We start from the raw sequence: 12,753 nt of genomic DNA, 5'->3' as shown, positions 1-12,753 counted from the left end.
CTTTTCAACGTGATGCTATATGACCTCCTCTTGGAACACTAAAGTCACGCCTGCTGATGGTGAAGGTGCTCTTTCTCGAAGCCACTGCGTCGTTGTGGTGGAAAAGGTATTCTACTGAGTCGGACGTCGCGGAGAAAGATCCTGAAAAATACGACGAGCAGCTCTTGCAGTACCGTGAGCTCCGCCATTAAGAATGATCACGTCGGTGTATTCTACAATCACATACTCAACCACGTTGCTCTAAAACTCACTTGAGAGCACGGTGCCCGGAATCGGCATTAGCGGTGCAAACATCGCCAAGCAGAGCTCTGATGCTACGCTGTCAGAATGTCAACATATTTGCTTTTATTTTTTGTCGTAAGGGCTGTGGGACTAAACTGCTGAGGTCATCGGTCCCTAGGCTTACGCACTACTTAATCTAACAAACTAACTTCAGCTAAGAACAACACACACATCCATGCCCGAGGGAGGACTCGAACCTCCGACGGGTAGGCAGCCGAGCGAACCGTGACAAGGCGCCCCAGACCACACGCTTACCCCGCGCGGCACACATTTGCCTGTTTACTTGTCTGCACTGTAGGCCGCTCATTCATGCCTCAGCATTCATTGCTTGGTGACATGCACAGCAGCGAGGAGAATCTGTGTGTACTACGTTTGTATGGTGAATTTAAAAGAACTGCTGTAAAAACAGTGCAGTATAGGGCTGTCTGTCCGGATCTTCAATGCCCGACGCACCAGGCAACTGTCCGAATTATGAACACGCAGGTGCGGACAGACTGATTGAACTTCAAAGAGAGGACAAGAGACAATACTGAAACTGACAGCGGACACGAAGAAGCTGTCCTGGCTACGTCGTCAATGAATCCGCTCAGTGGTACGAGACATATTGCCAAGGTACGTGGAATCAGGGAGACGAGTGTCATTCGCATTCTGCATCGACAGAATTTCCATCTCTATTATCTCTCACCACATCAAGCACTCGACGACCGTGATTTCGAAATTCGTACGGAATTTTGCGCATTTGCCCTTCAGTAACTGCGAGATAAACCTACAGTGCGTTACTCAAACGTTTGCTCTTTACCGATGAAGCAAAGTTTATTAACAACGCTTATGTAAATTTGCATAACAAGCACTACTGAGCACTGGCTTCGTCACGTGCTATATGAGTGGCCGTGGAGCATAAACGTGTGGTGCGCCATCATAGGAAATTACATCATGGGACTTTACTTCATCTCAGTCGTTTTAAATGAACATTCTTGCGCACAGTGTTTGACGAACATTCTGCCGCTTCCTCTAGAAGAAGTGACACTGGATGCTCGACGTTGTATGTGGCTGCAACACAACGGTCGTCCAGCTCACTCGTCTCTTGTTGCAACCCAAATATTGAATGAGAACTTTCCTGGGTGTTGAATAGGAGGAAATACTGTTGTAAAATTGCATGCGAGAGCCCCTCGATTTGGCTCCTCTTGATTTACTTTCCTTGAAGGAGCTCTCGAAAAAGTTGTAGTTTATGCTGAAGCCCCAAGTACGCCAGACGATTCGTATCATCCACTGAAACTACATCTGTTCATCGTTCTTTCGAACGGCGACTGAAAATGTGCCTTGCAGTCCATGGTCAACAGTCTGAATGTACGCTTAAATAAAGGAAAAACTTTTGGCAGACGAACTTTATGTATTGTGATTTGGGTGGTTACCGAATCTTTGTTATTAAACTGTTTATTTCATTTACGTGCGTACCAAATTACATTGCAATGTCAAATAAGTCGACACCGTGTATTGCACGTACCCCATAGTTCTGTCATGATGACGTCCTTCCGCTGGAGATCCGAACGAACAACTGTTTTACTCCAGAATATTGTACCGGGAGCCTGCTATCATCATTTAACATTCGGTAGAGGAGCATGCCCTAGGAAAACAAGATAAGAAGTGCAGTTTCCTAGGCCGGCCGCGGTGGTCTCGCGGTTCTAGGCGCGCAGTCCGGAACCGTGCGACTGCTACGGTCGCAGGTTCGAATCCTGCCTCGGGCATGGCTGTGTGTGATGTCCTTAGGTTAGTTAGGTTTAAGTAGTTCTAAGTTCTAGGGGACTGATGACCACAGCAGTTGAGTCCCATAGTGCTCAGAGCCATTTTTTGCAGTTTCCTATTTCTTTCGGCTGTTCACGTTATCAACACAGCAACGACACGTTGACTGATCCTACGGTGCCTGATAAGTCGATCATCCAGAGTATTGCTTATGCAACAACTGACAGTCTGCTGCCCCACCTCATAAACTAGGTTAGTGTGGCCTCTACTTTCTGTAACGACCTCATTTATTAAGTTCTGGGGACAACGTAAGTATAATTGACTTTTTAGATTTTCGTCTCTTACTGTTGCTTAGTTCTGGCTGTTATCCACGGCTGCACAAATTTTAATTTTGAATACATGAGAAGCTTACACTGTTGCATAGCACCCTTGTGCTTCCTGGTACATTAAGTCTGCTACCATAGTGACATTCAAATTTTTCTAAGCAAATTAAATTAAAAGTGTATACAGTGCAGTACTGATGGGTTTTATTCAGGCTGGACAAATTTACGCACACATAGGAAAGACTTGCAAACAGTTCATCTCATCGCAGGCTACGGGAGAGAATACAAATATCTTTCACCTGGAGCTCCGGCGCTCCGGTGGTGGCAACGAAACCCGAGGTGGTCGGCAGGAGCGGAACGGCAGCTCCCCTTTAACGCGATGCTTAAAATAATCGCCCCCTCGGTTTTGCGCACCTCGATACACGTCACTCACTGCGACATGATTTCATCACAGCGAAAGGGAACGCGGTAGGGTGACCTGAATAGCTCGTCTCGGTTCAGATACCACGTTTTCTATTTCGAGTTTAAAATTTTGTTGTTAATATAATTATCGTGCGATATTTGGTGTATTTTCTCCCAGCTCTCTTGTATCCTACATCTATAATTCGTAAATCAGTCTGCTTTTCATGAAATATCCGGCCACTGTTATCGATTTTATGCTACTTTATTTTCAGGATCTGAACAATATGAAAATATCCACATTTCTCTGTGCACCACGGAATATAGTGTAGCTTGTGCGATTATCCACACATGAAATAAACGACTGATATGACTGTATTGGCATAAGAACTACAAACATGAGTCGTACTGCGTAGTCTCTCTGTTGCCTTATTTAAAGTCTCGTTAACATATGCAATGCGAGTTTCCAAAGGATTCCCGACAAGTCTCAGCCATTCACCCACCTTACCTTCAACCGATTATAGGCATTCATCCCATTTCGTACAGTTTATTGGCAGTACTCTTAATTTTTTAAACCATGTGATGGATTCTCAGTGTATAACAATCTTATAAAGGAATATTACATGGTTTTAAATTACAGTGAAATATTTTGCATTTTCACACATTTTTAGTAAGCTGACATTCTGTACGCCACCTACAAATACTACTTAAATAATTTTGCACGTCATTATGATCGTCCAACGTCGATACTTTACGATAGATAAAAGCAACAGAATCTTGTGACATAACGTGACAGATCCATTATGAGTATTTAGAACGTTAGCTGACCCATTACGCTCTCTCTTTGCACAATCAATGTTAGTGTTATCCATCCGCCTTCGAGTGTAATATAGTTGGTGTTATCAGTAACAAATTCATCGAACCATTCGAGTCTCCATGAACTTTGTATCTTGATCCACAACGAGGATGACTGTCAAAGTTCTTTCTGAAACTAACAAAGAAGGTTTCGACTGATTCTACTGACCACCTAACAGCACATAACATAACGTTTCATAGTTATAAAAAGAGGCTTTAACGAATAACTTATAAAGTAAAATTCATGCTGCGAAAGTACAATCGATGCCTTCTCAGACCAAAGTTGTAACATACGCATTTCCTTACATCTGGCCTGTGGCTCGATCCGCGTCGTTTTCGTTGAAACGGAACTTGTTGTCCCGTTCCATATATTTTTCCAATAAATTCCGGTACAGGAGAACTATAGCCAGAGCGTTTTGACTCTGCAGAAGCGAGTTCCGTGTATGACCAACGGAAGAGAATGGACCAAGTGGTATTTATTTACTCATTTTATTTCATGTGAGCCACGTTTCATTGTATCCTTTCCCTTATACGACCTTGGACTGTATGAATGATATAGTATGTGATGCAGCAGAAAGCTCTGGTCAGAGGTTGTAGCATTGCATGTGGAGTGTAGTTCTTTGGTAGGGTAGTACCAACCCCCTAAACGTGAACAAGTTTGGCAAAGATGGTGGGCAAGTCAGGTCAGATAGATCGCGAAGATCCGAGGATTGGCTCCGTTAGGTTTGCGAACCATCCCCTCCACCACCTTTTGAACGAAGAACGGTTAGGTGTGGTGTCCGATCGAGCACTTGTTCCTGTTTCGCGGCGCTGGACAGACCTGGAAACGCAGCTTTCGTTTTGGTAAAGTTAACAAAGGTATTAGATGGTCTAAAATATGGTCGGTAATGAAGTCCAGATTGCGAGATTACGACTAAACTCCATGAGCGAATTTATTTTCATAATTTATTCGAATTTCTTTAGATCTTTGCGTTTGTGACTTGGTCAGGCCATGCACCATGGGCCTTAGGCTCACGGTCATATTTTTTGCTGTGTACGTAACGAAAATTCACTTTGAATGCATTTTATTCTCTTCTTTCATTCACAGTAATATTTTGGGGGATTTTTATTCATTTGCCTTATGTTTTGCTTTGTGAACTTGATTTCTCGCCACGTGGTCGGCTAAGCAACCGCCACATTGATGAACTGTAGTTTCGGTCAGAACGATGAATAATCATACGATAGTGGGCATGTGTAGAATAGGGAAGGAATAATCTTGTGTGTCCGTATTTTTCTGGCTTTCTGTTGGCTGCCGAAAGTTGTCCATGTGTGTTGAATAGCATTGAAGTGATGATGTTTCTTGTGCTCCCGTATAACTATTTGATTTGTTGGCGATGTTGTGGTTTAAACTCGTGCCACTAGGAAAAAAATGACTCTGAGCACTACGGGACGCAACTGCTGAGGTCATTAGTCCCCTAGAACTTAGAACTAGTTAAACCTAACTAACCTAAGGACATCACAAACATCCATGCCCGAGGCAGGATTCGAACCTGCGACCCTAGCGGTCTTGCGGTTCCAGACTGCAGCGCCTTTAACCGCACGGCCACTTCGGCCGGCTCACTAGGAAAAGTAACGGATTTTAATGCCCATTGATTTGATAAAGACTTGTGAAATACTCTCCCACCCTGACCTAGTTTTGCTTGTAGTCTCTTTGCTGAACTTGTTCTGCGTTACCTACAGCAATTGACTGTAATAAGCATGGGTTAAGGTATAATTGTGTGTTTGTATAAAATTACATTGAAGCCAGGTCTGCGTTCCCCTGTCCCATTCCATAATTACGTCGCGAAACTGAATCATGTTAACTAGAGAGAACGTTTTTGATGATGTATATTGCAAGAATATCACGACTAGTTGTTGAAATACCATCGGTACTGAATAAATATCAATTAATCTCTACCCTCGACTGATTACTTGCTCCCTCCTCATAAAGAACAGATGAAAGTCAGTACCACAGTCGAATTCTGGGCCATTAAAGCAAATAAAGGCTATATACTGACTATTACGCCCTGTATAGGTGCCTTCTGTAGTGAGTGGTTAAAAAAAATATATTGCTTTACCCGTTGCGTTCAAATTTTTTACCGGTTGGTTAAAACCTTCCGCAAGAAATTATCAATACCCGGCAGTAACTCGCAGGGGCCAGTAATTTCGTGGACCTTACGAAATTAAGAAACCATTTACTACAGACAGTAGCTTGCAGGAGCGCTAGGACATGACAAAGCGACGGTAATCTTCCTACTTAGGTAGAGTTTCACCACCACCAGTACTGGAAGGTTACGTAGCACTGTCAACAGAGAGAGAGAATAAGTTAGTGTATTTCTATCTCGTGACCCCTAGAAGAATAATGGTGTTAATGTTCCGTTTTGATTTTGTGGTGCTTTGAGTGTACTATACACCGAGGAGACAAAAGCTGTAGAATACCTCCTAATGTCGTGTCGGACCTCGGTTGGCCCCGCGTAGTGCAGTAAGTCGACGTGCGATGGACTCGACAAGTCGTTGGAAGTACCCAAAAGAAATACTGATCATTCTGGCTCTGTAGCCGTCCATACTTGCGAAAGTACTGTCAGTAACGGATTTTGTGCACTAATTGACCTCTCAATTATGCCCCATAACTGTTCAATGGGATTCATGACTGGTGCTCTGTGTGGCCAAATCAATCGCTCGAACTGTCCACAGCGTTCTTCAAACTAATCGCGAACAATTATAGCCCGTGACGTGGAGCATTGTCATACACAAAAATTGCATTGTTTCTCGGGAACATGACGTTCACGAATAAGCATATTCATTCAATGATCGGTTAAGCTGGACGAGGGGACCCATTTCATTCTAGGCAAACACAGCACACACCAGCATGGAACCACCACCAGGTTGCACAGTTCCTTGTTGACAACTTGGGTACATGGCGTCGTGGTGGACTCTGTACCACACTCGAACGCTACCACCGGCACTTACCAACGGAAATCGGGACTCATCTGACCAGGTCACAGTTTTCGAGACGTCTTGGGTCAAACCGACATCGTCACGAGCCCAGGAGAGGCGCTGCAGGCGACGTCGTGCCGTTAGCAAAGCCTCTCTCGTCGGTCGTCTGCTGCCATAACCCGTCAAATTTCGCCCCTTTGCCCTCATGGATACGTTTGCACGTTCGTCATACGTCATACACTAATTTCTGCGCTTATTTCAAACAGTATTGCACGTCTGTTAGCACTGACAACTCTTCGCAAACGCTGCTGCTCTCGGGTGTTAAATGAAGGCCATTGATAAGCATTGACTGTGGTGAGAGGTAATGTCTGAAATGTGATATTATCGGCACACTGTTGACACTGTGGATGCGCTGCTTCCTGGGCTCGGGTAGGCGCGCTGGCCCCGGATAGAATCCGCCCGCCAGATTACCGACGAGGGCCAGTGTGCCAGCCAGACTGGATGTGGTTTTTAGGCGGTTTTCCACATCCCTCTAGCTGAATACTGGGCTGGTCCACACGTCCCGCCTCGGTTACGTGACTCACAGACATTTGAAACACATCCGCACTTTTCCCTGATTTACACTAGACGCAGACAGGTGGGGTACTCTGATTCCGTCCCGGAAGGTACGGGGCGGCGGCAGGTAGGACATCCGGCCACCCCTTCAAATTAACATGCCAAATCCGATATAACCACGCCAACCCCACGCAAAATGCGGGACAAAGGCTCAAGCGATAGCGATAACTCTTGACACTGTGGATCTCGGAATATTGAATTCGCTGACGATATCCAAAACGAAATTGAAACGTCCCCTTAGAAAAATTAATGAATGATTGTGCTGATAAACTTCTTACATTATCTGATTTTCAAACACCTGAGCAGAACTGAACGTACTCAGACATTTCGCTCTTTACCTATTCTATATTTTTAGCGCAACGCAATCTGACTTTCAAAAAATCCCTACAAAAGAATGGCCCTGACTAATATTAACCTATACCTTTCATCAATCATTTACCTTACAAAAATCTTCGTTACTCGAACTACTGCAATACAGCGAGCGCCAATACTGCTAGCTAAATAAGAGATTCTAACTACTGAAGCACTAACTACTGATCGGCATAGTTAGAAAATGAAAGATTTTGATAGAGAACAAACAATGTATTTACCTTAATAGTGTTCAAAAGTCATAATATATATAGCAGTTCATGACATCCATTCTTACAAATGTACTGTTTCTGATGGACACACGTCCAGATCATCCGCTCTCAAAAATCCGCCATTTCACTTCCCTACATCCACCACTGCTGGCGGCTCACCTCCAACTGCGCAACGCTACGCGCTGTTAACAGCCAACTGCCCAACGCTACAATGGCGAGTATTACAACAATGCCACCCAGCCACAGACTGCACACAGCACAGCCAGTGATTTTCATACAGTGCGCTACGTGGCGTTACCAATATAAAAACCTAAACAGCCTACTTACAAAATGTCCCATGCGTCTAGCTCCAATTACCACTTCGCTTTCGGTCTATTAATCCCCGTACTGCGACTATAATCACGTTGGAAACTATTTCACGTGAATCACTTGATACTTATCAAGGAAATTCGCCAAAGAACTCGACGAAAATACCGCAGCTCTCGGTCGTTAAGTAAAGACAATCGGCCACAGCGTTGTCCGTGATGAGAGGTAAAGCCTGAAATGTGGTATTCTGGGCACATTGTTGACACTGTGGATCTGGGAATATGGAATTCCCTGACAATTTTCGAAGCGGAATGTCCTACCCATTTATCTCCAACTACTACTCCGCGTTCAGCCTTGCAGCCATAATCAAGTCGAAAACATACCAAGAAAAATCATCAAACAGCGGTAAGTTTTGAGGAGTTATTTTATTCAGACGGCTAGCTTCAGCATCTCAAAAAAGTCATTTTCAGGCCACTTTGCATTCCATGTTCACATGATAAATTATATCGAAACTTGCATACCTGGAGCCATAAATATCTTTGTTTCGTCAATTCGTTTTTTTTTTAGTGTTTACTACGAGTCTTCATCATGGAACATAGGTATTCATTGCTCCACTTATGAAATTATCTAGTGTAGGGGCCTGAAGATGGCATTATAGAGGTGTCGAAATTGATTGTCTAAATAAATCTACATCATAAAACACACGGCGGCTTGGTGGTTTTCCTTGGTAGGTATTCGACCGGCCGTTGACCCTTATGCAGAATAGATGGACAGCGATTGAATAATCTGAGTAGAAAAGACAGCTCCGCGAATACAATGCCCTTTTATATCTCTTGTCCACGATGGTACCGCCATCTGTATACCTGAATTTTGCCATCCCATGACTTTTGTCTCCTCAGCGAATGATGACTATTATAAAGATTAAGGTACGTTGTTTCATATATACACTTCATGTACCTAACAGGTATAGTTTACACTGAAATGAACCTGGTAACTTACTTCGAGCCAGTAAGACGAGAAATGTGTCGATCCGCAGTCGGTTAACATAATAGGGAGGTTAACAGCAAAAAACTGTCAAAATCTCGTCCAAGCAAGGTTTCTCAGCAATATGCTTCTAATAATTTGTAAGACTGAAGTAAAAATCATATAAAATAGTTGAAGGTAATAAGAACAAGTGTACATTGTATAGAAGTCATATAAACAGTGAAGAACAACAAGGATCAACATATATCGGTTGGATGCTAACAAATGGTAAGTGAGAAAGTACCGTGTTTTATCTGTTTCATGATAAAATAATGCATCACGGTCTGCCAGAGGTAAATGTTGCCAATATTAAGTTGTTCGTTCGTCAGATAATTGTCCTCTTCAGTAGTGTCGATTGTTAAATTTGATTATATTGTTTATAAAGGGGCCTCATGGCGACGCACGGTAACATCGAAACTATTTGCTTAATAAGGACTTCAAAATTTACTGCGGAAAGAGTACTGCTGTCTCCTTCCCTCAGACGAGTCCTGTTTCTGTGTTCGACGCAGATACAGGTAAGGGCCCAACAACTGGCGTAAGAATGTGACGTACCATTGGGTACACAACATGATCACCTTCGGTTCGCACAGCAGTTTTGTGTGTGACGTGTTTAGGACGGCGGCTGTGCTCATCCTTCCGACGTCTCGGTGACGTTATCTTCCAACAAGATAACGCAGTGGGTGGTTGAATGCTACCCTGGCCAGAACGTTCCATAGACCTCTCCGACATTGGAAACATCAAATCATTGGTTTTCCAGACACTTGTACCCCACCACTAACCTTCCGTTTTGGCAGACAGTTGGAGCAACATGGTGAAATGATGTACTCGTGCCTACCCATCAAGTTCAGTTCCGCTCGATGCCCAGCCGTATTGGAGCCATTGTCGCTGATAAAGTTATCCGCTCTTTGTACTAAATTTCTCAGCCTGTATTTCCCTAAATGATACACATTACTATTCACGTATTCTATCTATTATACTTCGTACGCACACTAACCAAAATTCCTTTATTTACTATCCTTCATGATGCTGCAATTTTAGTGGACAGCAGCGAACGATGGGGAGTCCGTGGCAATAAATATAACACTTCCATTAAGAAATTTTTGAACTTTTGTGGACGAAGAATAGTGAGAAAGGCTCCTAACAGACGCCAGCATACGTAGAGATGATGAAAATATGTACGAATGTATAGAATGGGAAAAAGAAAGGAAAAAAAGTGATTAAATGAAGAGATATTTGTAGGGTTGGAAGAAAATAAGTGACACATATCTACAACCTGTTTCTCACTTTGGCTCAATTAATAAACTAATTAAAAATAAGTTCTTTCTCTTGTGCCTGTTGCAGTTCTGCTTGCAATGACCTATATAGATGCGTAAGTACTATTAGCTGAAGAAACGAATTACCAAGAGAATTGCCGCTAATAACGGCAGCCACTTAGAACGGCGGTTATGCATTAATTTTATATCGCTGGAGCCGTTACGACTGCGACCAGGCAGTTTTTCACAGTGGGCGGCTGCCGCGGAGTAGAACAAAATATAAAGTGCTCCGCTCGAGCAGAGGGCTGTCACATTAGTCAAGAAAACAGTGTAATTACAGCGGTGGCGGCGGTGGCGGCGGCGGGGGCGGCATCGGGGGGCAACTTGGCGCAGTCAGCGGCGCACAGTGGCGCCTCGCGCATGCGCAGAACCCTCTCGCGTTGCCGTCAGCCCTAATTCAAAGTGCAGACCCAGACACGCGGCGATACGGCTGCCCGCGATGAACGCGGCGAGCGTGCGCACAGATTTACGGCGCCCCGTAATTAATTGACGACAACTGTAATGCGCCGCGATAAAGCCTCGCACGGCAGGCCATTAGAGTTTTAATTGCGTTCCAAGACACGCCGCAGTTCTCCCGACGGCAGATAAGTCATGCCACAATAGCCGTGGCCCACAATGTGCTGCTACGGCAGTCCGAGGCGCGGGTGGTAGTCTCTTTCGCAGCCTGCGCCGCTCCGTCCTTTCCGGCAACGTGACGTCACCTCCGACTGCTGCAGTCACTAGCGAGAGTGTCCATTAGGCCCGCTAAGCGCGCCACGAGAATTATGACTCCATTACTTGATAATATTTAGGCTCCCGCAGGTTTTAATACCGGAAATTATCATTTCCTCCTCCCCTCCGCAAGCTGAAATATGTATATCACTCACACAAATTGTTCCGTGGGAAATTTAAGTGGCATGGGAAACGACTGCTTTCTCGGGAAAGGCTCAATTCGGTTAGTGCTTGCAAGGAAAAGAAATTAAAAAACGGAACGGTATGAAATTTTCCTTGATAGTCTCTACAAGGGGATGGAAATGTTAGCGTCGTTGCAGTGGTCTGATTTTGCGATGTACTATCGCGAGCCAGAAAACCTCCTATCGGCCTTCTTCGTACATATCCCTCCCGCTGTCTTAACATTTCGTGTATGTGAGAAGAACGGAAGGGGCAATAACGCTTTCTGATATGACTGCCCCTATTATTGTCGTGGTTCTCAGGTCTGGGACTGGTTTGATACGGCTCTCCATGCTACTCTATCCTGCACAAGCTTCTTCATCTCCCAGTACCTACTGCAACCTACATCCTTCTGAATCTGCTTAGTGTATTCATCTCTTGGTCTCCCTCTACGATTTTTACCCTCCACGCTGCCCTCCAATGCTAAATTTGTGATTCCTTGATGCCTCAGAACATGTCCTGCCAACCGGTCACTTCTTCTTGACAAGTTGTGCCACCAACTCCTCTTCTCCCCAATCCTATTCAATACCTCCTCATTAGTTATGTGATCTACCCTTCTATTCTTCAGCATTCTTCTGTAGCACCACATTTCGAAAGCTTCTATTCTCTTCTTGTCCGACTGTTTATTGCCCATGTTTCATTTCCATACATGGCTACACTCCATACAAATACTTTCAGAAACGACTTCCTGACATTTAAATCTATACTCGATGTTAACAAATTTTTCTTCTTCAGAAACGCTTTCCTTGCCAATGCCAGTCTACATTTTATGTCCTCTATACTTCGACCATCATCATTTATTTTGCTCCCCAAATAGCTAAATTCCTTCACTACTTTAAAAGTCTCATTTCATAATCTAATTCCCTAAGCATCACCCGACTTAATTCGACTACATTCCATCATCCTCGTTTTGCTTTTGTTGCTGTTCATCTTATATCCTCCTTTCAAGACAATGTCCATTCCGTTAGACTGCTCTTCCAGGTCCTTTGCTGTCTCTGACAGAATTACAATATCATCGGTGACCCTTAAGGTTTTTATTTCTTCTCCGTGGATTTTAATACCTACTCCGAACTTTTCTTTCGTTTCCTCTACTCCTTGCTCAATGCACGGATTTAATAACATCGGGGAGAGGCTACAACCCTGTCTCACTCCCTTCCCAACCATTGCTTCCCTCGACTCTTATAACTGCCGTCTGGTTTCCGTACAAGTTGTAAATAACCTTTCGCTCCCTATATTTCACCCCTACCACCTTCAGAATTTGAAAGAGAGTATTCCAGTCAACATCGTCAAAAGCTTTCTCCAAGTCTACAAATGCTAGAAACGTAGGTTTGCCTTTCCTTAATCTTTCTTCTAAGATTTGTCGTTGAGTCATTATTGACTCACGTGTTCCAATATTTCTACGGAATCCAAACTGATCTTCGCCGAGGTCGA

At 44.0% G+C, this 12,753-nt stretch overlaps 1 protein-coding gene across 1 annotated transcript in view; it reads right to left on the bottom strand.

Annotated features, from left to right (window-relative positions):
• The window catches only part of LOC126263242 (zwei Ig domain protein zig-8-like), a 253,264-nt gene extending 242,510 nt beyond the window's left edge, over nt 1–10,754 (bottom strand). The window contains exon 1 of the mRNA XM_049960327.1: nt 10,671–10,754. Within this exon, the coding sequence (XP_049816284.1) occupies nt 10,671–10,754 (84 nt within the window). The remainder of the gene's footprint in view (nt 1–10,670) is intronic.
• Nucleotides 10,755–12,753: the final 1,999 nt, after the last annotated feature.

Source organism: Schistocerca nitens, chromosome 6 (assembly GCF_023898315.1).
Source record: "Schistocerca nitens isolate TAMUIC-IGC-003100 chromosome 6, iqSchNite1.1, whole genome shotgun sequence".
Classification (NCBI taxonomy): Eukaryota; Metazoa; Arthropoda; class Insecta; order Orthoptera; family Acrididae; genus Schistocerca; species Schistocerca nitens.
The sequence above is the reverse complement of the archived record's forward strand: the minus strand, read 5'-3'. Positions and strand labels throughout refer to the sequence as shown.